This window comes from Odocoileus virginianus, chromosome 1, assembly GCF_023699985.2.
Source record: "Odocoileus virginianus isolate 20LAN1187 ecotype Illinois chromosome 1, Ovbor_1.2, whole genome shotgun sequence".
In the NCBI taxonomy this organism is placed as follows: domain Eukaryota; kingdom Metazoa; phylum Chordata; class Mammalia; order Artiodactyla; family Cervidae; genus Odocoileus; species Odocoileus virginianus.
In genome coordinates, this window is record NC_069674.1 from 89,513,821 (window position 1) to 89,536,507 (window position 22,687).

Consider the following 22,687-nt stretch of genomic DNA (forward strand, 5'->3'; position numbering starts at 1 on the left):
CAGCTTACTGGGCCCCACCTCCAGTATATATCATTCAGCAGGCTTGGAATGGGGTTTTAGAATTTTCAGGTCATGCTTATGTAGCAGGGACCATGTTTTGAGAAGCATTGGTTTACGCAATTCCTTTTGTCTAATGAAAATACATAACACACATACGCAGGCACACAATTCACCTGAAACTACAATTGTTTCTTGAATTATTGGTGACAGTATTTGTTATGCTTTTACCTGGATTATTACAGAAGGAAATGGCAACCCACTCCAGTATTCTTGCCTGAAGAATCCCATGGACAAAGGAGCTTGGCGGGCTACAGTCCACGGGGAGTAGTCCATGGGGATCCATGGGGACACAACTGGGTGACTTTCACTTCACTTGCCTGGGTTATTACATAAATGAATGGCACTGTTTGAAATTTCTTCCCCCCACAAAACAATGTTTTATAAATCTATTTAGTGATTGCTGCCACTTCTAATCTCTTCACCTCTCTTCTCTGCCAGGCATTTACAAAATGTTTAGAAGAAAGCAATTTTTTTTTTTTCCATTGAAAGGAACCTAACAAACCAAAGCTCTTGAACTTTCCCCTGATTACATCATCTTCAACTTGCTTTCCGTCACTGATCTTTAACTCAATCCTAATGCCCAAATGTGGGCTTTGCAGGTACTGAGACCCCCCAATTAGTACAAGGTATTTATTCACCTATTCCCATGCACCCTTGGAAAGTATGTGTGCATGCATGTGTGTGCATGTCCTGAAGTTGTGGAGGAATTCTATTTTTATGTCTCCTCGTTGGCACAAGTTACCAACCATCCAGACACATCAGTTCACTTCAGTCGCTCAGTCGTGTCCGACTCTTTGCGACCCCATGAACTGCAGCATGCCAGGCCTCCCTGTCCATCACCAACTCCCAGAGTCCACCCAAACCCATGTTCATTGTGTCAGTGATGCCATCCAACCATCTCATCCTCTGTCATCCCCTTCTCCTCCTGCCCTCAATCTTTCCCAGCATCAGGGTCTTTTCAAATGAGTCAGTTCTTCGCATCAGGTGGCCAAAGTATTGGAGTTTCAGCTTCAGCATCAGTCCTTCCAATGAACACCCAGGACTGATCTCCTATAGGATGGACTGGTTGGATCTCCTTGCAGTCCAAGGGACTCTCAAGAGTCTTCTCCAACACCACAGTTCAAAAGCATCAATTCTTCAGCACTCAGCTTTCTTTATAATCCAACTCTCACATTCATACATGACCACTGGAAAAACCATAACCTTGACTAGATGGACCTTTGTTGGCAAAGTAATGTCTCTGCTTTTTAAAATGCTGTCTAGGTTGGTCATAACTTTCCTTCCAAGGAGCAAGCGTCTTTTAATTTCATGAATGCAATCACCATCTGCAGTGATTTTGGAGCCCAGCAAAATAAAGTCAGCCACCGTTTTCACTATTTCCCCATCTATCTGCCATGAAGTGATGGGACCGGATGACACATAGATGAGAACACTGTACCAGGGCCAACTTGCCCTCTTCCCCTTAAGCCCACAACAGTGGTTTATGGAGAGTCATTCAGTGCATCCCTCTTAGCGTCTCCTTACATTCCTCAAATTCTGTGACCTCACCTCCATTTTATTTCAGCACTCACTTTCAATGCTATACCCTAAAACCTGTAGGGCTTCCCAGGTGGTGCTAGTGGTAAGGAACCTGCCTGTCAATACAGGAGACAGAAGAGATGCAGGTTCGATCCCTGGGTTGGGACGATTCCCCTGGAGGAGGGCGTGGCCACCCATTCCAGTATTCTTGCCTGGAGAATCACATGGACAGAGGAAGCCTGGCAGTCTACAGCTCATAGGGTCGGAAAGGGTCAAACACAACTGAGACGAATTAGCAGACATGCACAAGCCTTGTAATTTCCAAAGACTACTCTTACTCTAAAAATTTAAATTCTGGGATTTTACTTGTACCACGGCCTATGTTCACTTAACTTACTTTCCAACTTTTAATTTAAATATTTATAGCACAATTCTCAAGAACTTGGACCCTTCATTTCACTAGTTGAATGAATCTTAGCTTTGACCCGGCCTATCTAAGTGGTCTGGGCACATGTGTAAAACCTCTCAGACTTTAGTTTCCTCAGCTGTAAAACTGATATAATAATAATGTCTCTCTTGTATGTTTCCTACAAGAATTAAATGAACCATTATTTGCTCATGTAAATTCCTTTACATTTATGTGAATATTAAGTGAAATAAATATGAGAATTCTCAGCCTTTGACCACTTCCTCTTGAGCTTGCCTGCTTTTTTTGCATCTCCCACCCTACCATGTAAATTCAGACGATTCATCATCTGTGAGGTCAACCATTCCTTCTCACTTAGGTTCTGACAATCCAGTTTATTTGCTAATATACTAAGCTGCCAGAGATATTGTGAAATAAAAATACAATTCAATGGATTGTAACTCTACTCACAAACCTCAGCTGGCCTTCAGTGCCTCTGGTGTTTCTCTAATCATTGATTTTACTCTAGTTAGAAGTTCATTTAGGTATTTTGTTACTTCATCACCTACTACGTAATCATCATTTCACTGAGCTGTGAATTCTTATAACTTCCTCTCTTTTTACCTAAAACTTGTCAGCCTCTACACCTGTACCTTCCTCTTTCTCTTCTGACTCAGGGTGAATGTGTGCCTTTGATCATTCCCTACTGAGCAACACACAAAAGTGAGCCCTTAACTTAGTATCCATATACAAATCTAGCTCCACAATTTGACCCCAATCTAACTGGCCCATCTTGCATTTGGCTTTGACTTGCATAAAAAGTCTCAGGCTCATGAATCTCCTTTTTAATCACTGGATAAACCCGGAGCTTTTCCAGCTTCAGGCCTTTGCTTAAAATGTGCCTTTGCTAGATGTGTATATGTTTTCCACAGTGTATTAGATCCATTCTGTGCATACGTGCTAAGTAGCTTCAGTTGTGTCTGACTCCTTGCAACTCCATGGACTGTAGCCCGCCAGGCTCCTCTGTCCATGGGATTCTCCAGGCAAGAGTACTGGAGTGGGTTGCCATGCCCTCCACCAGGGAGTCTTCCCAACCAGGGATTGAACTTGCGTCTCTCATGTCGCCTGCATTGGCAGATGGGTTCTTTATCACTATCGCCATCTGGTATAGTCTGCACTTAAAGCCCTGCTCACATCATGAATCGTGTTGCCATCTCTAATTGAAGTATTTCACTCTCCTTCCTTGTACCCTTATGCTGGGTATAACTTCCCACTCTTAGTACCTACCACTTGTGTCTGTGTATTTTTCAAAAGACAGATGCTCGATTAAGGATAGTTAAATGGAACTGAAGACTGTGGGTACTTGACAAGAGAAAAATAATGGAAATTATTGAAGGTATCTCAGATAACCATTATATCTACTACTGTGGGCAAGAATCCCTTAGAAGAAATGGAGTAGCCATCATAGTCAACAAGAGTCCTAAATGTGGACTTGGATGCAATCTCAAAAATGATAAAATGATCTCTGTTTGTTTCCAAGGCAAACCATTAAATATCACAGTAATCCAAGTCTATTCCCTGACCAGTAATAATGAAGAAGCTGAAGTTGAATGTTCTATGAAGACCTACAAGACCTTCTAGAACTAATATCCAAAAAAGATGTCCTTTTCATTATATGGAACAGGAATGCAAAAGTAGGAAATCAAGAAACACCTGGAGGAGTAACAGGTAGATTTGGCCTTGGAGTATGAAACAACACAGGACAAAGGCTAACAGAGTTTTGCTAAGAGAATCCACTGGTCATAGCAAACATGCTCTTCCAATAACACAGGAGAAGACTCTGCACATGGACATCACCAGTTGGTCAATACCAAAATCAGTTATCCTTTGCAGCTGAAGATGGAGAAGCACTATACAGTCAGCAAATACAAGACCAGGAGTTGCCTGTGGCTCAGATCATGAACTACTTATTGCCAAATTCAGAATTAAATTGAAGAAAGTAGACCATTCAAGTATGACTAAATCAAATCCCTTATAAATATACAGTGGAAGTGACAGATAGAGTCAAGGGATTAGATCTGATAGAGTGCCTGAAGAACCATGGATGGAGGTTTGTGACATTGTACAAGAGACAGTAATCAAGACCATCCCAAAGAAAAATAAATGCAAAAAGGCAAAATGGCTGTCTGAGGAGGCCTTACAAATAGCTGAGAAAGGGAGAGAATCTAAAGTCAAAGGAGAAAAGGAAAGATATAGCATTTGAATGCAGAGTTCCAAAGAATAGCAAGGAGAGATAGGAAAGCCTTCCTCAGTGATCAGTGCAAAGAAATAGAGGAAAACAATAGAATGGGAAAGGCTAGAGATCTCTTCAAGAAAATTAGAGATACCAAGGGAACATTTCATGCAAAGATGGGCACAATAAAGGAGAGATATGGTATGGGCCTAACAAGAGACAAAAGATATTAAGAAGAGGTGGCAAGAATATACAGAACTGTACAAAAAAAGATCTTCATGACCCAGATTACCACAATAGTGTGGTCACTCACCTTGGGCCAGACATCCTGGAGTCAGAAGTCTTTTGGGCCTTAGGAAGCATCACTTTGAACAAAGCTAGTGGGGGTGATGGAGTTCCAGTGAGCTATTTCAATTCCTAAAAGATGACATTTTGAAAGTGCTGCACTCAATATGTCAGCAAATTTGGAAATCTCAACAGTGGCCACAGGACTGGAAAAGGTCAGTTTTCATTCCAATCCCAAAGAAAGGCAATGCCAAAGAATGTTCAAACTACTGCACAATTGCACTCATCTCACACGCTAGTGAAGTAATGCTCAAAATTCTCCAAGCCAGGCTTCAACAGTACATGAACCATGAAATTCCAGATGTTTAAGCTGGATTTAGAAAAGGCAGAGGAACCAGAGATCAAATTGCCAACATCTGTAGGATCACTGAAAAAGCAAGAGAGTTCCAGAAAAACATCTACTTCTGATTTACTGACTACTCCAAGACCTTTGACTTTGTGGATCAAAACAAGCTGAGAAAAATTCTTGAAGAGATGGAAATATCAGACCACTTGACCTGCCTCTTGAGAAATCTGTATGTAGGTCAAGAAGCAACAGTTAGAACAGGACATGAAACAACAGACTGGTTCCAAATCGGGAAAGGAGTACATCAAGGCTCTATATTGCCACCCTCCTTATTTAACTTATATGCAGAGTACATCATGAGAAATGCTGGGCTTGAGGAAGCACAAGCTGGTATCAAGATTGCCTGGAGAAATATCAATAACCTCAGATACGTAGATGACACCACCCTTATGGCAGGAAGCAAAGAAATGAAGAGCCTCTTGATGAAAGTCAAAGAGGAGAGTGAAAAAGTTGGTTTAAAGCTCAACATTCAGAAAACGAAGATCATGGTATCTGGTCCCATCACTTCATGACAAATTAATGGGGAAACAATGGAAACAGTGACACAATTTTTGGGGGGCTCCAAAGTCACTGTAGATGGTGATTGCAGCCATAAAGTTAAAAGACGCTTGCTCCTTCTTAGAAAGGCTATGACCAACATAGCCAGCATATTAAAAAGCAGAGACATCGCTTTGCCAACAAAAGTCTTATCTAGTCAAAGGTATGATTTTTCCAGTAGTCATGTATGGATATGAGGCTGGACCATAAAGAAAGCTGAGCACCGAAGAATTGATGCTTTTGAACTGTGGTGTTGGAGAAGACTCTTGAGAGTCCCTTGGACTGTAAGGAGATCCAACCAGTCCATCCTAAAGGAGATCAGTCCTGGGTGTTCATTGGAAGGACTGATGTTGAAGCTGAAACTCCCATACTTTGGCCACCTGACAAAGAACCGACTCATTGGAAAAGACCCTGATGCTGGGAAAGACTGAAGGTGGGGGAGAAGGGGACGGCAGAGGATGAGATGGTTGGATGGCATCAGCGACTCAATGGACATGAGTTTTAGCAAGCTCTGGGAGTTGGTGATGGACAGGGAAGCCTGGTGTGCTGCAGTTCATGGGGTTGCAAAGAGTCGGACTCGACTGTGCTACCAAACTGAAATGATTGAAGTTATCAAATAATATTAATTTTACACTTTTTATTTAAAATACTTGCCATTCACTTTTGAGTTAGTGTTTATCAAATTATTGATGACTTAGCTAGAATAAGTTCTCAGTTAGCTTACAGTTACTGAAAAAGAAATCAATACAAAAATATCCAGAAAATAGTTAATTGCCATACAGATAATGAGAACTACCTGTATGTTAAAGTTACTGCTATGTCTAGTAACAATCTTTGAACTACTGAAAATTGACATTGAAAAGACCTTAGACATCATCTAGTTAACCTTCCTGTATTGTCAATGAAAAATCTAAAGCCCAGAGAGTTTGATTATTATTTATACCACGAGTTTATCTGGCTGTGACTAAAATGCATGATTTCTGGCCTGTTTTGTGTCTGTTAGTCATTCAGTTATGTCCGACTCTGAAACCCCATGGACTATAGTCCACTGGCTCCTCAGTCTATGGGATTTCCCAGTCAAGAATACTGGATTGAGTTGCCATTTCCTTCTCCAGGGGACCAACCCAAGTGTCCTGCATTGCAGGCATTTTTTTTTTTTTTTTTACTGTCTGAGCTATGAAGGAAGCCCCTCTGACTTGATGCTCTTTTTATTTTGCAAAGCTGCCTTTCCTTTTTTAGATTATTGTTTCTATTGTAGAAAATAGGAAAAAGTATAACACCATTACCTTAGATGCCAAAACTCTAAGTACTATTTCTGCCACTCTCTTTATGGTTTATTAAGTAGGTATTGAAATACATAAAACAGTAAAAAATTATGAGTTAAAGAAATTCTGGCTTAAAGGTCTTTTAAAATATTTACTGTAATCTTTAAAAAACAATTTCCATAATAATATTTTCATATCAATAACATATTATGCAAAAAACAAAGAAATATTCAATGCAAAGATAGATTAAAAACCTGCAAATCTCTTGGAAAACAAATTAATTCTAGATAGAAAGAATTATCCTCATATTACATAATGTGCCTTTCCTTTGATCTTTTAACCAAGTTCATGTGTGGGCACATAATTGTTTCTATATAAAGTGTAATTGCATGAGCATAAAAATAGAAAAAAAGTGGTTTAAATGAGTGATTGTTGTGATTTCGTAACAGGTACCCATCTTTGGAAGCTATCATGTTGACAGAATAATTTTAATATTGAGCTTCAATTATTTTTGCACCTAAAAATCTACGTCCTTATGTATTGGCTTTAAAAATAAAATCTATTAGTTCAATAATTCACTTGACCTTGGAGACTAATGTATTTTTAAATTCTGACAAAAATAGGTTTATTATACTGTTTGAGGATAGGTATTAATTTTATCAATATTATTCAGGCATGATTTTAGAAAAGAAAGTTTCTATAGGCTTATCAAGCCAAATAATTTTTATCTTCCATGATGTTAATAAATGCCTTATTTTCTTTTTTGATTAGTTTTTCTATTCCTATAAAACGAATTGATTTTCAAATCTTCCACCCTAAATTCTGGTTTAGAAACTTGTGCTCTTCATCTGTTCCCTCATCTTTTCATTGTTAGTTATCTTCCCCTTTATCTTAATTGCTCAGTCTTTGAAATCACTGTTTTTAGACGTTAGAGTTCCAAGACGGAACTTTGAATTATAATATTGTTACATTTTTCAACTTGTTTTCTTTTGTCTTTTGCTTGACATCTGAGACATCTGCTGCAGGCTTCCAAGGTGGCACAGTGGTAGAGTCAGCCTACCAGTGCAGGAGATGAGACACAAGAGTTGGGGGTTTGATCCCTGGGTTGGAAAGATCCCCCGGAGGAGGAAACAACAGCCCGCTGTATATTCTTACCTGGGAAATCCCATGGACAGAGGAGCCTGGCGATCTACAGTCCATCGGGTCCCAAAGAGTTGGACATGACTGAGCACGTCTTCTACATCTATGACGACTTTTTTTCCCACTCTTTCTAGCATAATTTGCACATCACAGAGAATCCATTTTGTTCTCAGCACCATCCTTATTTACCTTTATTATTATTTCATAGCTTGAAACTTTCCTCTTAGTTATAAGATCCCCCTTCCTCCTTTCCTGCTTTCTGGTTTCTTCCAAAATGCTTTGATCTGAAACAGCTGCTTGGTGCTTGTGGGTAGGTGGGTGGGTGGGTGAGGGAGGTTTAAGTCTGACTCATGAGAGATGAGGAAGGGGGAATTAACTTTTCTCAGTGTTCACTGTATACACACCTTCATGGGATTACAGTCTGTTTGGTATGAGACACCTACCATCAGAATACCTGAATACCCTGAGCTCAGAGTCCCTATGGTTTGACTGTTGTAAAGGTCAAAGATCCAGTATCTTATAAGTTAGGGGGGTTGGCATACCCTCAGGTCCAAGGTGTCAGGGGTTGCATTTAAAGGACTAACTTCTCTTCATGAAAAATATGAATTAGTTTCCCTTTCTGTGTGAATCTGTGCCCCCTCTTCACTGCCAGCTTAAGTTTATATTTCTTAGGTTTCTCGGTCAGTCACTGTGTGTTATCCAGCTTCTAAAACTTTATGATTCTTATTTCCCCTCACATTTTCTTTGTACTTGTGGGTTTATGCCTGTTTCATCCCTAATTGTTGCCAGTGGACTTGCAATAGAAAGATAACATAAATACACATGTTTAATATTTCATATTTTGCACAACCCCACTACAATTTTGAATTAGGAAAGTAAACTTACCTTTGAAAATAAAAGTTTTAGAATTCCTCTCTCTCCTCCAGAATCAAAGACAATTTTTGTCTTTGATTTATACTTGATGAGATTTAGACTATTGGATACTTAGTGCTCAATATATGTATATTATTTTTATTATTGCTATAATAACTAAAACTTGAAGTTCTCCAGCTTTCTTCCCTGATGAATTTGAATTTGTAGACAGCCATTAACTCTGTTAATGTGTTTAGAAATCAAGGCTAAAAGTATACGAGGGCTTCTATTTCATTCATAGTAAAATTGTTTGAGGCCAAACTTCCTCTGCTTGTCGTATGACAGGCCAGTGGATCTGAGACAGGAGGTGTTGAGGCAAGGAAAATGACTTTTTTGGAAACCCAGGTGACTGAGAAGATGGCAGGCTACTGCCTCAAAATAACAGTCTTATCTTACCAGGTTCTTTCATAGATCAGAGATGGCGGGGGAAGGTGAGGAAGCAAAGTAAAATGGTTATTAATCTTGCAAACATCTTCTAGAATGGCAAGCCTCTGGCGGGGGATGTGTTAATTTCTTCCTTCCTGCCAATTCCAGGTGGACCTAGTGCTGAACAAAGGCACTTTAACAGTCAGGTCGAGGGGCAGGATTCTCTGAAGCAGGCCATTCTGTATGATAATAATAACGAAAACAACTAAAGACAAGTCAAAGAAACAGTTCCAACATGGAGTCAGAATTGGTTTCTTTTCTGCAACAGTGTTTTCAGATCAACTTTTCTGCTCAAAACAATGAGAACATTTAAACTCTATATTTAAAAAAAAAAATTGTAAGTTTTAGGAAACTCATCAAGACAAGGTTGTCCAACTTGTGGGTCAATTTCATGGGAGTGGGGGTCAATTTCGTGGGAGTGGGGAGCCAGGTTTTTGCCACTATTTTTTTTTTTTTTGCCACTATTTTTAAACTGTAATTTCTTAGATGGCTGAGAGGCTGAAAAGGTAACAAGCTTTGGTAGACAAATCTTGGGGGGAAAACTTGAATTCTGGAGTCTTTCTAGCAAGTATATTATGCTTCTAAATGTGGTTTAAATTTCCAGTTTCTTTATAATGGATAATTTTGAGAACTTTGTTATGATCAACTACTCATACATCTTCCTTTTTTGAAGCATCTGCTTGATTTTTTTTCCTCTTTCTTAAATGCATTGTTTTTAATTACTGAGCTATATGGTCTGTTCATAATCTAGAAACAAGTCCTTTGCTATATATACGTGTGTGTTCTGAAAATATTTTTTTCAAATCTGCAGCTGACTTATTTTCTTAATAGTCTTTTTTTTTTGATGAACAGAAGTTCTAATTTTGATGAATTTTAATTTACCTACTAAAAAATACAATCTTTGATTGTTCATATTGGCTTACGTTGAGGTTATAAGGATGTTGTGCCATATTTTCTTCCAGAATCTTTAAAACTCTGCCTTAATGTAATTCCGTTTGAGCTAATGTTCACACTTGGTGTGAAGCAAGGGTCATGGTAACTTTTTTAGTATGAACATCCATCTGTTCCATCATCATTTTTCGTAAAGACTTTTCTTATGTCATTGAATTGTTTTGGCCCTTGTTGACCACACATGTATGGATCTCTGTCTGTCCACTATAGCTCCCGTTGTTTTATTTGCATAGTCAGTATGCCACTGTCCTGATTCCTTGGATTTTTATCAACTCTTGAAGTTAGGTCATGTAAATCCTTCAGATTTTTTTTTTTTTTTCAAAGTTGTTTGGATATTCCAAGTTTCTTTTTTTAATTTTTATATACTGTGCTTAGTCGCTCAATCGTGTCCAACTGTTTGAAACCCTTCGGATTGTAGCTCAGCAGGCTCCTCTGTCCATGGGCTTTCCCAGGCAAGAATACTGAAGTGGATTACCCTTTCCTCCTTGATGGGAACTTCCAGACCCAGGGATTGAACCCAAGTCTCCTATGTCTTCTGCATTGCCTGAAGATTCTTACCTGCTGAGTCATCAGTCATGTGACTATTTAAAACAAAGCTGCTGTTATTTTTGTTGAGATTGTCTCCATTATATGGAACAATCTGAAGAATTTACATTTTAATGATATTAAATGTTCCAATTCATTAACATAATATATCTTTTCATTTATATAGGTTTTATGTAGTTTTTCTTGGTGAAGTTTTATACATTTTGCACAAAGGTCTTGTCCAACTCTTGATAAATTTTTCTTATGTATTCAGGTTTTTGGATATTATTTTAAAAGATATATTTTATGTTTCAATTTCTAATTGTTCTTTTCAAGTAATAAAACTGAAATTGCCTTTTTATCTTACCACATCACTGAATATATATACATATATATATATGTAAACATATATATCAGTATTTATACATTATGATTTCTAATATAATAATATATATCTTATATAAGATGTACTACTTAACATAGTTATATAAGTTCTAATATAGATATCATAAATATGATATATATGTTTTAATGTAAGACATATCTACATACATATGTGATGGGGCTTCCCTGGTAGCTCAGGTGGTAAGAGCAGGAGACCCAGGGTAGATCCCTGGGAAGATCCTCTGGAGAAGGAATGGCAACCCAATCCAGTATTCTTCCCTGGAGAATTCCATGGACATAGGAGCCTGGTGGGCTACAGTCCATGGGTTCGCAAAGAGTCAGACATGACTGAGCGACTAACACTTTCATATATATATGTATATTACGTATTTGTTATGTAAGTTCTAATATATATGTAAGTTCTTATATGTATGAAATATGTATTTTTATATGTAAGTTCCAATTCATTTTGATGATTGAATAGAGTTTTCTAAACATACAAATACATCATTAAAGATAGGTTTAATAATTATTTTCTTATGTGTTTGCCAGCCCCTCGCTGCTCTGTGCACAGACGGTACCTTTCAGTGTTAGCACCGTCAGACACCCTTCTCTTCCATTACTACTGCTGCCTATCGTCACCATGGATTATGTAAAGGCCCTTCTTTCTTGGCTCACTGCCATCCGATTGATCTAGGCTTGTGCTTCTGATTGGTAGAGGCTGCCCCTTGTGCAAACTATTTTCAAGTCAGGCTACTGAAGAAAAGGTATCTGACTTTACATGTGTTATGGTGCTTTATAAAGTCTGAATTTTAGAATCTAGGAAGAAGTTTCAGATGCTGCCCAAAATGAATAACAGATACCCACACATGCACACCACTTGTGTGTGTGTCTTTGAGCTTATATTTCCACGAAAACTTGCCAGGAGGCATAGATTTTCCACCTTGCTGAGCTGTATGAAATTGTTTGGCATTTGCTTATTCCTTATTCCAGTAAGGATTAATAGAGTCTCAACTGTCCCTTGGGACATCGTTACCACCTTTCTAGATTCCATATATATGTGTTAATATACTGTATTGGTATTTTTCTTTCTGACTTACTTCACTCTGTATAATAGGCTCCAGTTTCATCCAACTCATTAAAACTGATTCATATGTGTTCTTTTTAATAGTTGAGTAATATTCCATGGTGTATATGTACCACAGCTTCCTCATCCATTCGTCTGCTGATGGGCATCTAGGTTGCTTCCATGTCCTGGCTATTATAAACAGTGCTGCGATGAACATTGGAGTGCACGTGTCTCTTTCAGATCTGGTTTCCTCAGTGTGTATGCCCAGCAGTGGGATTGCTGGGTCATATGGCAGTTCTATTTCTGATTTTTAAAGGAATCTCCACACTGTTCTCCATAGTGGCTGTACTAGTTTGCATTCCCACCAACAGTGTAAGAGGGTTCCTTTTTCTCCACACCCTCTCCAGCATTTATTGTTTGTAGACTTTTGGATAGCAGCCATTCTGACCAGCGTGAGATGGTACCTCATTGTGGTTTTGATTTGCATTTCTCTGATAATGAGTGATGTTGAGCATTTTTTCTTGTGTTTGTTAGCCATCTGTATGTCTTCTTTGGAGAAATGTCTATTTAGTTCTTTGGTCCATTTTTTGATTGGGCCACTTATTTTTCTGGAATTGAGCTGCAGGAATTTCTTGTACATTTTTGAGATTAATTCTTTGTCAGTTGCTTCATTTGCTATTTATTTTCTCCCATTCTGAGGGCTGTCTTTTCACCTTGCTTATAGTTTCCTTCATGGTGCAAAAGCTTTTAAGTTTAATTAGGTCACATTTGTTCATTTGCTTTTATTTCCATTACTCTGGGAGGTGGGTCATAGAGGATCCTGCTATTATTTACATCAGAGAGTGTTTTGCCTATGTTTTCCTCTAGGAGGTTTATAGTTTCTGGTCTTACATTTAGATCTTAATCCATTTTGAGTTTACTTTTGTGCATGGTATTAGAAAGTGTTCTAGTTTCATTGTTTTACAAGTGGTTGACCAGTTTTCCCAGCACCACTTGTTAAGGAGATTGTCTTTTCTCCATTGTATATTCTTGCCTCCTTTGTCAAAGATAAGATATCCATAGGTACGTGGATTTATCTCTGGGCTTTCTGTTTTGTTCCATTGAGCTATATTTCTGTCTTTGTGCCAGTACCATGCTGTCTTGATGACTGTAGCTTTGTAGTATACTAGAAAATCTTGAAATGCATAGTATCTATTTTGTGATGTTTTTTTCTTCCTGAATTTTATTCTTATTTAGTATATAAGAACAATTATCATGGTTTGCAAGATATTTATGTCATTTAGCAAGCATAACATTGTATCCTTTAATTCAATAGCTATACATTTTCCCCTTACATTTCAACATCTTTAAAGTCTGTTTCTATTTTATAATAAATAGGTCATCATAGCTAGTTTGGTAGCTTTTTTTTTCCCTTTTAGTGATATGCAGGCTAGTTTTCATCACTGACTCAATGGGCATGAGTTTGAGTAAACTCCAGCAGATAGTGAAGGACAGGGAAGTCTGAAGTCCTACAGTTCTTGGGGTCGCAAAGAGTCAGACATGATGTAGCAACTGGACAACAACGGTAGGCTAGTTTTGCATCTTATAAATATCTTAGAATTTTTCAAATATAATACTTATTTTAAACATGAAAAATAATGAGTTACAGAGTAAAGTCATTTCATATCTATGTCTCCTGGTTGTCATTGTCTTTAGTTCATGTTATAAGCCTCAGACATCAAGACTCTTCAGGAAATTATACAAACCCAACACAAGCCCTCATTTCCACATCTCTATTTTTACAGCTGTGGCATTCTTCTCTGTTTGTCTCAGCCCGGCACCTGCAGCCTTTCCTGTAGTCTCCTGGTGGTGTGTGAGCTCTTCAAGGGCTCTCGGGCCAGCCACGGCCCTCTGCCATCCCGCCTTCCCGAGCTCTCTGTGGTGGAGCCAACAGCATCTTTTTCATGTTTGATTAGTTCAAGCATTGGTTACCCCGTGAAACTACACCTCAGATTTAAACAAATATGTCATTATCCCATGACAATAACGCAGTTTTGTTTCTGCATCTTCTATCAGGAAAGTTCCCTTATTTTACACTAGTTTTTCCTTTCACATACTGTCTAATGATCAGTCGATCAATGGCTTCTGTATGTGTCATGACCTGTAGCTTTTGTGTGTGTTTGTATATGTCACCTTGCTTAACTTTTACAACAAATATGTGTCTCAGGACACGGTGAGGATTCTCATATTATAGGTGAGAAAGCAGTGTTTGACTAAGCTCACATAATGGGGGATGGCAGTTTTCAGATTATAATTGATCTCCAGACCTGTAAATCAGTTATTTCTTCTTATCCACACTGTTCTTTAATATCCAGACTCTGAATGTCTAAACTCCTTCTCTTCTGGTATTTTTGAATTTCCATTTAATGATCTTGTAAAAAAATTTGAACAATAGCAGTTTCCCATGATTTCTAGCTGAATAACAAAAATCAGTAGAACTTATATCTGATATCCAGTACTTTTATTAATGATTAATTCATCTTGAAAGCTTGAGAAATGATCCCATAAATCAACTACTTTAAGGTGGGGAGGGATTTAGTAGTATTTATTTCTGACATAAAATAAATTTTCAAGAGTAGCATTGATCTTACTCACCTCTAATCTTTTTTTCAACACCTCTTTTATTTCTAGTTATGTTTCGCCTCTATGACACAGATGGAAATGGCTTCCTGGACAGCTCGGTAATTTTTTTCTTCAAGTTTTCTGTGAAAATTTCAGAGTAGTTTGTTCTGAAAAATGCAATGAATAAATTTATAGCTATTACCACAGAAGACACAATATAATTTCCATGCACTCACACAGCATTTTTATCATCTGACTTTTTGAAAGCAAGTGATCTGAGGAAACTATTAGGATTATAGCTGTTCTATTAAATAAGTTTACTACAAAAAAGTGACTTTTTATAGAAAGAAAGATAAAAAAGACCCAAGCCCTGTCTGAATAAAGTGCAAGAGAAAGATGAGGCCAATGCTCTAAAAATATATATCTATATATATATCAATGAGTGTTGACACTTAGGAAAATATCAAGAATACAGGTAGAATTTAGAGGAATTATAAAGTCAGTTCAGTCATTTTATTATTTTCCCACTTTTTAAAGAGGCTTCCCAGGTGGTGCAGTGGTAATGAATCTGCCTGCCAGTGAAGGAGACACAGGTTTGATCCCTGGGTTGGGAAGATCCCCTGAGGAAAGCATGACAACCCACTCCAGTATTCTTGCCTGGAGAATCCCATGCACATAGGAGCCTGGCGGGCTACAGTCCATGGGGTTGCAAAGAGTTAGACATGGCAACGCATAGCACCCACACACGTTTTAAAAGTACTCTTAGCCACATATGTTGATAGAATAGGCAGTTATCTTTAAAACTGCTTTGGTAAACTTCCCTTTGAAAAACACCTTATCCAATTTTAAATCCAGTTTACACTCTATCTATAGTTTTAGTTATAAAAAGAAATAGAAGAAAATATAATCTCACAGAAAGCAATAAATAAATGTTTATTTTATTCATAATATAGGCATATCATTCACAGCTTTCAGAGGAGTAGTTAGCTTCTTAGTTCTCAAATCAGAGCCTTATAAATACATCCTTTTAACATGCATGTATATATGTATTTCAGATATATTTTCTGTCTAACATTTTGTATATTATTTCTGTCCTATTATATGAAGAAAATGTAAGCATATTACTAAAAGAGTGTCAGATTATGGAAATTTTGAAGTACATAGGTACCTATAAAAACAAATGTTTTGATATACTGAATACTGATTAAAATAAACACTTCTGACAATGAGTTTTTCTCATCATCTGATGTACTTCCCAAAGGAAGAACTCAAACAGAATTTTGCAAGCAGAGCAATAAAGTTGGACACACATTAATGTAACACTGAGTAGGATAATGGCACATTAGCTTCTCCACAGAGAGATAAAAATATATAATTCCTCATTTAGAAAATGACCACCAATCTGAATTGATGCTGCGATTGTGGGATTTCTTATGTTAGGGTATTTCTAATTTTTCAAATGCTGTTATCTTTAGTGCCTAGTACTGTTCAGTTTTCCACTTAGGAATATTAAGCTGCATGATACATTCACTTATTTTCTGGTGTCATTTCGTGGCTAGGCATTTAGATTTCCTCTACATATGTCAATATGCTTATTGTAACACTTCCGACTATACTAATGTAAATTTATTTTCAAATCAGATTTGTTTTAATTTTTCTTTTTTAATAGTTCTATTACTTTATTTTTAAAAATTAATTTTTTAAAATAACTTTCTTTTTAATTAAAGAATGTGTCTTTACTAGACTTTTAGCCATGGGTTGGCAACTGATTTGAAAATCCAGTCAAATGCTTCTTTTGGTCTCTGGCCATTTTTTGGTTAACATTTAGTAGATTACTAACAATATTTATAATTATATTCTGAATATTATACAACAATCTGAGGATAAATGTTTGATTATGATTGAATTAGTCATTTTTGTAAATAAAGCTCTATGGTTTTTGGCCACACAATTTTCTGCCCCAGGAGATTTCCTTCACTACCAGGTTGGAACTGCAATTCCAATGTCATTTTCTTAGAAATTTAAAGGCTTAGCTGTTCATATATTGGAGATACAGCAGAAGAAATTTAATACTTTGAGAAATGACCAGTCTAATAATACTAGTTAATGTTTATTGATTGCTTGTGTCATATAAGATCAATGTATTTTATATAATGTATTTAATCTTTGTAGCAACTCTATGAACAGGTACTATTAGCATATCCATTTTTACTGTTGAAGGAACTGAATCTTTGAGAGGTTAAATGACTTACCTGATGTCACATGCCCATACAATAGCACACCCAAAATAGTTTCAATTTCTCAAAACATATCCAGAGACTTCAGTGGTCCCAAGTCATTGTTGCTTAGTCACCAAATCATGTCCACTTCTTTTGCAACCTCAAGGAGTGTAGCCCACCAGGCTCCTCTGAGCATGGGATTTCCCAGGCAAGAATACTGGAGTGGGTTGCCATGCCCTTTTCCAGGGGATCTTCCTGACCCAGGGATGGAACCTGTGTCTCCTGCATCTCTTTCATTGGCAGGCGGATTCTTAACCACTGAGCCACCAGGGAAGCCCAGGGAGGGGATTGTCAGGAGTAGGAAGGTGTATATACACAAAGATAAAGCACCTGGAAGATTAGTTACACACACACACACACACACACACACACACACACACACACACACACTTGCCTCTAATTCCAGAGTAGTAGTGTTAATTACTCAGTCGTGTCTGACTCTTTGCCACCCAACCGACTGTAGCCTGCCAGGTCCTCTGTCCATGGGATTCTCCAGGCAAGAATACTGGAGTGGGTTGCCAGTCCCTTCTCCAGAGGATCTTCCGGACCCAGGGATTGAACCCAGGTCTCCTGTGTTGCAGGCAGATTCTTTACCATCTGAACTACAGTGAAGTACTGATACTACCCTTGATCCTGGTCAGATGTGTTTACAATTTTTTCTTATCTGTAATAAATAAACACATTTGTATTTGCATTGTTTCTGAGACAACCTATGTTATAAAAATAATACTTTTATGATTAGAGTTATATTTTTCAGTTTCTCAGAGGGATCCACAAATTCTTCTATCAAGAAAACCTCTTTAACCATATTTACTTCTTCATTTTATATTAACCATCTATATTAGATTAGAGATTTGATATATATATATATTTTATTAATATGCTTTCAAGCTTTCTTCTTTTATACTTCTTATACTTTAAATTATCATACTATAAAACACTACTTCTAATTATATAATTTACTGACTATTAAAATTTTTGACATTCACAAAGTACATTTAGTCTGTTCTAAAGATACAGAAGAATTAAAACATTAAATAAATTGGTATGAGAATATATTTTAAGTTATTTAGCCAAGGCATCTATATTAACCAGCATTTTTTCACAAAGCTGACATTGAGCAGAAGAATGTGAAAATTCAAACTAAAATTCTGTCTCTTCATAAAATAAATTCTACATGCCTTCGCCTCCAAACCTTGACCAGAACACTCCACTAGCAGAGCAAATTATACCAATAAATGGCTAAAATAGTCAATATACATTCTCATTATATCAGAATAAAAATAAACCTCAGAGTTACCCTCAAACACTTCCCCCAACCCTTCCACACCTGTTCTCAAGCCGTGGAGTAAGGATACTTGGAGGGAGGTTTGGAACGGGGGGAACATGGGTGTACCTGTGACTGATTCTTATCGAAGTTTTACAGAAAACAACAAAATTCTGTAAAGCAATTAACCTTCAGTTAAAGAACAAATAAATTTTAAAAAATGACCACTAGTGAAATTATGTATGCTCCTACTTTCATCAGATACTGCTTTCCAAACAAAACTTTTCCTAAAAATCTTCTGCTGGAAGGAAATCTTTCTTTGTATAATTGTGCCCTCTCCTGGTGAAGCTTTCTAGACAAAGAACAGAAAAAGCAGATATTTAGTATATCTGGCTTCACAGTTGGCACAGTGGTGAAGAATCCTGCTGCCAATGCAGGAGACACAGGAAATGCTGGTTAGATTCCTGGGTTGGGAAGTTACGCTCGAGGAGGAAATGGCAGCCCACTTTAGTATTCTTGCCTGGGAAATCCCATGGACAGAGGAGCCTGGAGGACTGTAGTTCATGGGGTCTCAAAGAATTGGACATGACTGAGCATGCATGCATATGTTTACTTTTTATATAAAAGTAATCATTGCACTCTTTTAGTGTTTGAGCTACATGTTGAACAAATCAATTCCTCTAAGTCAAAGTTGAAGAACTTACTAAGACCTTGTATTTATTTTCTCTCTCTCCCTCCCCTCCCCTCCTCCAGGAACTAGAAAATATCATCAGTCAGATGATGCACGTGGCCGAGTACCTCGAATGGGATGTCACTGAACTGAATCCAGTAGGTATAGGGATGATTTAACTCTTGGCTACTTTCTAGAAGGCACTTGCCTCTTTTACCTTTTTTGCCATCCTAGTATGTAACTGGCATTTGATTTTATCTTTGCATAAGTCTTCAGTTACTATTTATAACCAGTAGTCAAAGTGGATTCTGAGTATAAAATAATGTATGTGGTTTTCTGAAGTTCTTAGCAGTAATATCTTCCTTTTCTTTCTCATGGAAATTAATTTGAATGATGGTCTTAAATAAATGTAAGTAAATAAGCTGTCAATGACACTACCAAGGTCATACCAAGCCATAAAAAAGTCAAAATAGATACGTATTTTATCATCTCCATGTTTTTCCTTATATGGAAATAGCTGGAGTAGCCAATCTGAAAGAGGATGGAGGTGATTATGAAGATGATAATGATGATTGTCTGTGCAGAGTACACTGTTATCTTTCCATCTGTGTTATTTAAGGCTCGAAACCATAAGAGGTAGATACTACTATTTTACTCATTTTACACATGAGGAAATTGAGACCCCCAAAGGTTTTTTTTTTTTAATTTATTGAAGTATAGTTATTTACAATGTTGTGTTATTTTCTACTGTATGGTAAAATGATTCAGTTATACATATATATATATATATTCTTTTCCATATTCTTTCTGTTATGGTTTATCACAGGATTGAGTATAGTTCCCTGTGCTGTACAGTAAGACCTTGTAGTTTATCCATCCTATATATAACAGTTTGCATTTGGTAACCCCAAACTCCCCATCCATCCTTCCCATCCACCTCCTTCTTGGCAACCACAAGTCTGTTCTCTATGGCTGTGAGTCTATTTCACTGGTAAGTTCATTTGCATTGTATTTTAGAGTCCACATATAAGTGGCATCATACGGTATTTGTCTCTGTCTGGCTTGCCTTGCTTTAAATGATAAAATTTAGGTCCATCCTTGTTGCTGCAAATGGAGTTATTTCATTATTTTTTATGGCTGAGTAATAATCCATTGTGTATATGTAACAGGTCTTATTTATCCACTTTTCCATCGATGGACATTTAGGTTGCTTCCATGTCTTGGCTGTTGTAAAAAGTGCTACAATAAATACTGGGGTGTATGTATCTTTCTGAATCATAATTTCCTCCAGTTACATACTCAGGATTGCAGGGAGATCCCAAAAATGTTAGTGACTCGCCCCAAACTCTCTAGCTAGTTAAAGATCGAGCTAGGAAACATTAATCAAATTGTTTAAAGAAACAGTATCGAACAGTGCCTATAAGAGCATAAAAACCTCTTGTTTCCCGTAGATTTATATCCAAGTTACCAATATTATTCAAATGTGCATTAAAATATACGTGGTTTGAAATTTTTACTTTGGTCACAGGTAATATTTGGGGGAGAGTTAATGAATGTTATTGATTTTAGTTTCTCTTTGAAACCAACTCAGTTTAGCAAATTGTACATTAATTAAGTAAATACAAATCAATTTAATTTAAATGGTTTACATTTTATATGAATTCAAAGAGCCCATTTAACCACATAAATTCCCATTTATGCAGTCAGCAACATGGTAATGGCATGATAATGTGATAGGAGAGCTCAAATCACATTTTCCTTGCATTGCAAACTAATGCAGTTAAAGTACAACCAAATCAGTGCAATGTTGTGTACGGGGCCAGCACCATTCTTACTGGGATTCGGATTTTCCAAGTTTTAACTCAGCTGGTTTTTCTTTTTCCTTTTTTCCCCCCCCTTTTTGAATGTGGAAATGCATATGCTATACACATAATGAGTGGCAGATATCATTAACAAAATTTAAGTTTTCATATGGAATAATAAAGTAGATGGTAACATGTATTTAATTTGAAAAATATCTCTTGATTCACTGTGATACTGTTTTCACTGAATCAAAGGACTTCTTTAAGTTCTGCTGCCTTTGTTGGTTGTGTTTCTGTTAAACAGTTTTCTCCATCATACTTAATACCTGTGAATATAATTTATCTATTAATCAAGCTTCTTGTGCTCACTGGAGTAATAAAGGGAGAGAACCTTTTTTTAGTCAGCTTTCAAAGCAGACAGACGCTCCAGTACATCACAACAAAAGTATTCGGTGGTGGTGGGGTTTGAGAAAATGGGAATCTGGATGCTCTATGGAAGGGACAGTGGTGGCTGGGTGGTCTAATTAGAACAAATACATACTGGAAAATGTGATTAATAAGCTAAATAGCAGTATCAGTCATTTGTGGCATATACTGATAAGTCTGTCCTTTCTGTGGGCAGTATAGAGTGTCAAGATAAAAGCCTTGCCTGTGTCTGTAGTTACTGTCATAATAACTGCCTCATTCTGCCTGATGATTCAGCAGCTCTCCCCATTTCAAGTGTGTGTGTACTTTTATACACATTGTTTGACTCTTAAGTTGACATGATAAATAATGAGAAGGATACATTTGATGTTGATGGCAGTTAGCCGGGAGATGAGATATCCTTGAACAGAGTTTTTAAAAACTAACCCAGGCTCTCCCATTAGATTTACTAAGTACAAAATGAATGGATCAGTTCTCTGAAACAAATGCTCTGTGTTTTAGTTCTCTTCCTGTTTGTTCATTTCTTTTAGTTCATGAGAGTGTCTTCAAGAGGGCCTTTTAATCAGACCTTATGCCCAATTTTAAGTGAATTCCCTTGTCCTTCATTTTGAGAGTAATGAAACTATTACAGCATCATTCTTCCCCAACCAGACTCTTTCCAATACCTGTAGATGCGTTTGTTTCTATGGAGGAAAATAATCTGATTTTAAAATACTTCTTGAGGAAAAACACCAATCAACCAAGTTCAGCGATGTTGAGGCAAATGATCCTGCTATCAACAAACATATCAAGTATTCCATTTATTGCACCTTTTCAAATTTTTCTTCTAATGCGCTGTGTTTTGTTCTTTTTTTTTTTTTTTTGAATGGATTAAAACTTCCATATTAGATAGAGGTGGTGAGTTGCTTTCTTCACTGGATTCTTCCACGTTTTCCTCTTTGGTGCCATTAGATAGGAGGTACTATGCCTTTCCAGCAGCTGAGGGTAATATGTTTGGGACTCAAATATAATTTCTGCTAATGTAACATGGGGCTTCCCAGGTGGCATGAGGGTAAAGAACCTGCCTGCCAATGCAGGAGACACAAGAGACGCAGGTTTGATCCCTGGGTTGGGAAGATTCCCTGGAGAAAAACAGGGCAACCCGCTCTGGTATTCTTACCTGGAGAATCCCATGGGCAGGAGAGCCTGGTGGGCAACAGTCCACGGGGGCCACAAAGTTGGACATGACTGACCCACTGAACATGCAATATAACACTCACAACACCTATATTAAACTTACTATGTGTGCTAGAGACTCTTCAAAGATACTTAAACTGTATTAGCACATCTAACTCTCACACCAACCCTTGGAGTTAACAACACATATTAGAACTATGCAGCCAAGAGGTAAATGTATGACACATACTGTGAGAATGGGATGCTGTATGCAAGTCATCTTTAGAAAAGAAATCTAATCCAAATGGTCTGATTGTTTAACTTCTTGGCTCTATTAAGTTCTGATAGGCAATTAGAAGCGACTTAATTC

At 37.3% G+C, this 22,687-nt stretch overlaps 1 protein-coding gene across 8 annotated transcripts in view; it reads left to right on the forward strand.

Moving 5' to 3' along the window:
* Positions 1-22,687, forward strand: part of DGKB (diacylglycerol kinase beta) — an 824,229-nt gene that overhangs the window by 200,219 nt on the left and 601,323 nt on the right. For all 8 annotated transcript variants that reach the window (XM_070470763.1, XM_070470758.1, XM_070470752.1 and 5 more), the window contains 2 exons: positions 14,788-14,837; positions 19,018-19,092. In XM_070470763.1, the coding sequence (XP_070326864.1) occupies positions 14,788-14,837; positions 19,018-19,092 (125 nt within the window). The remainder of the gene's footprint in view (positions 1-14,787; positions 14,838-19,017; positions 19,093-22,687) is intronic.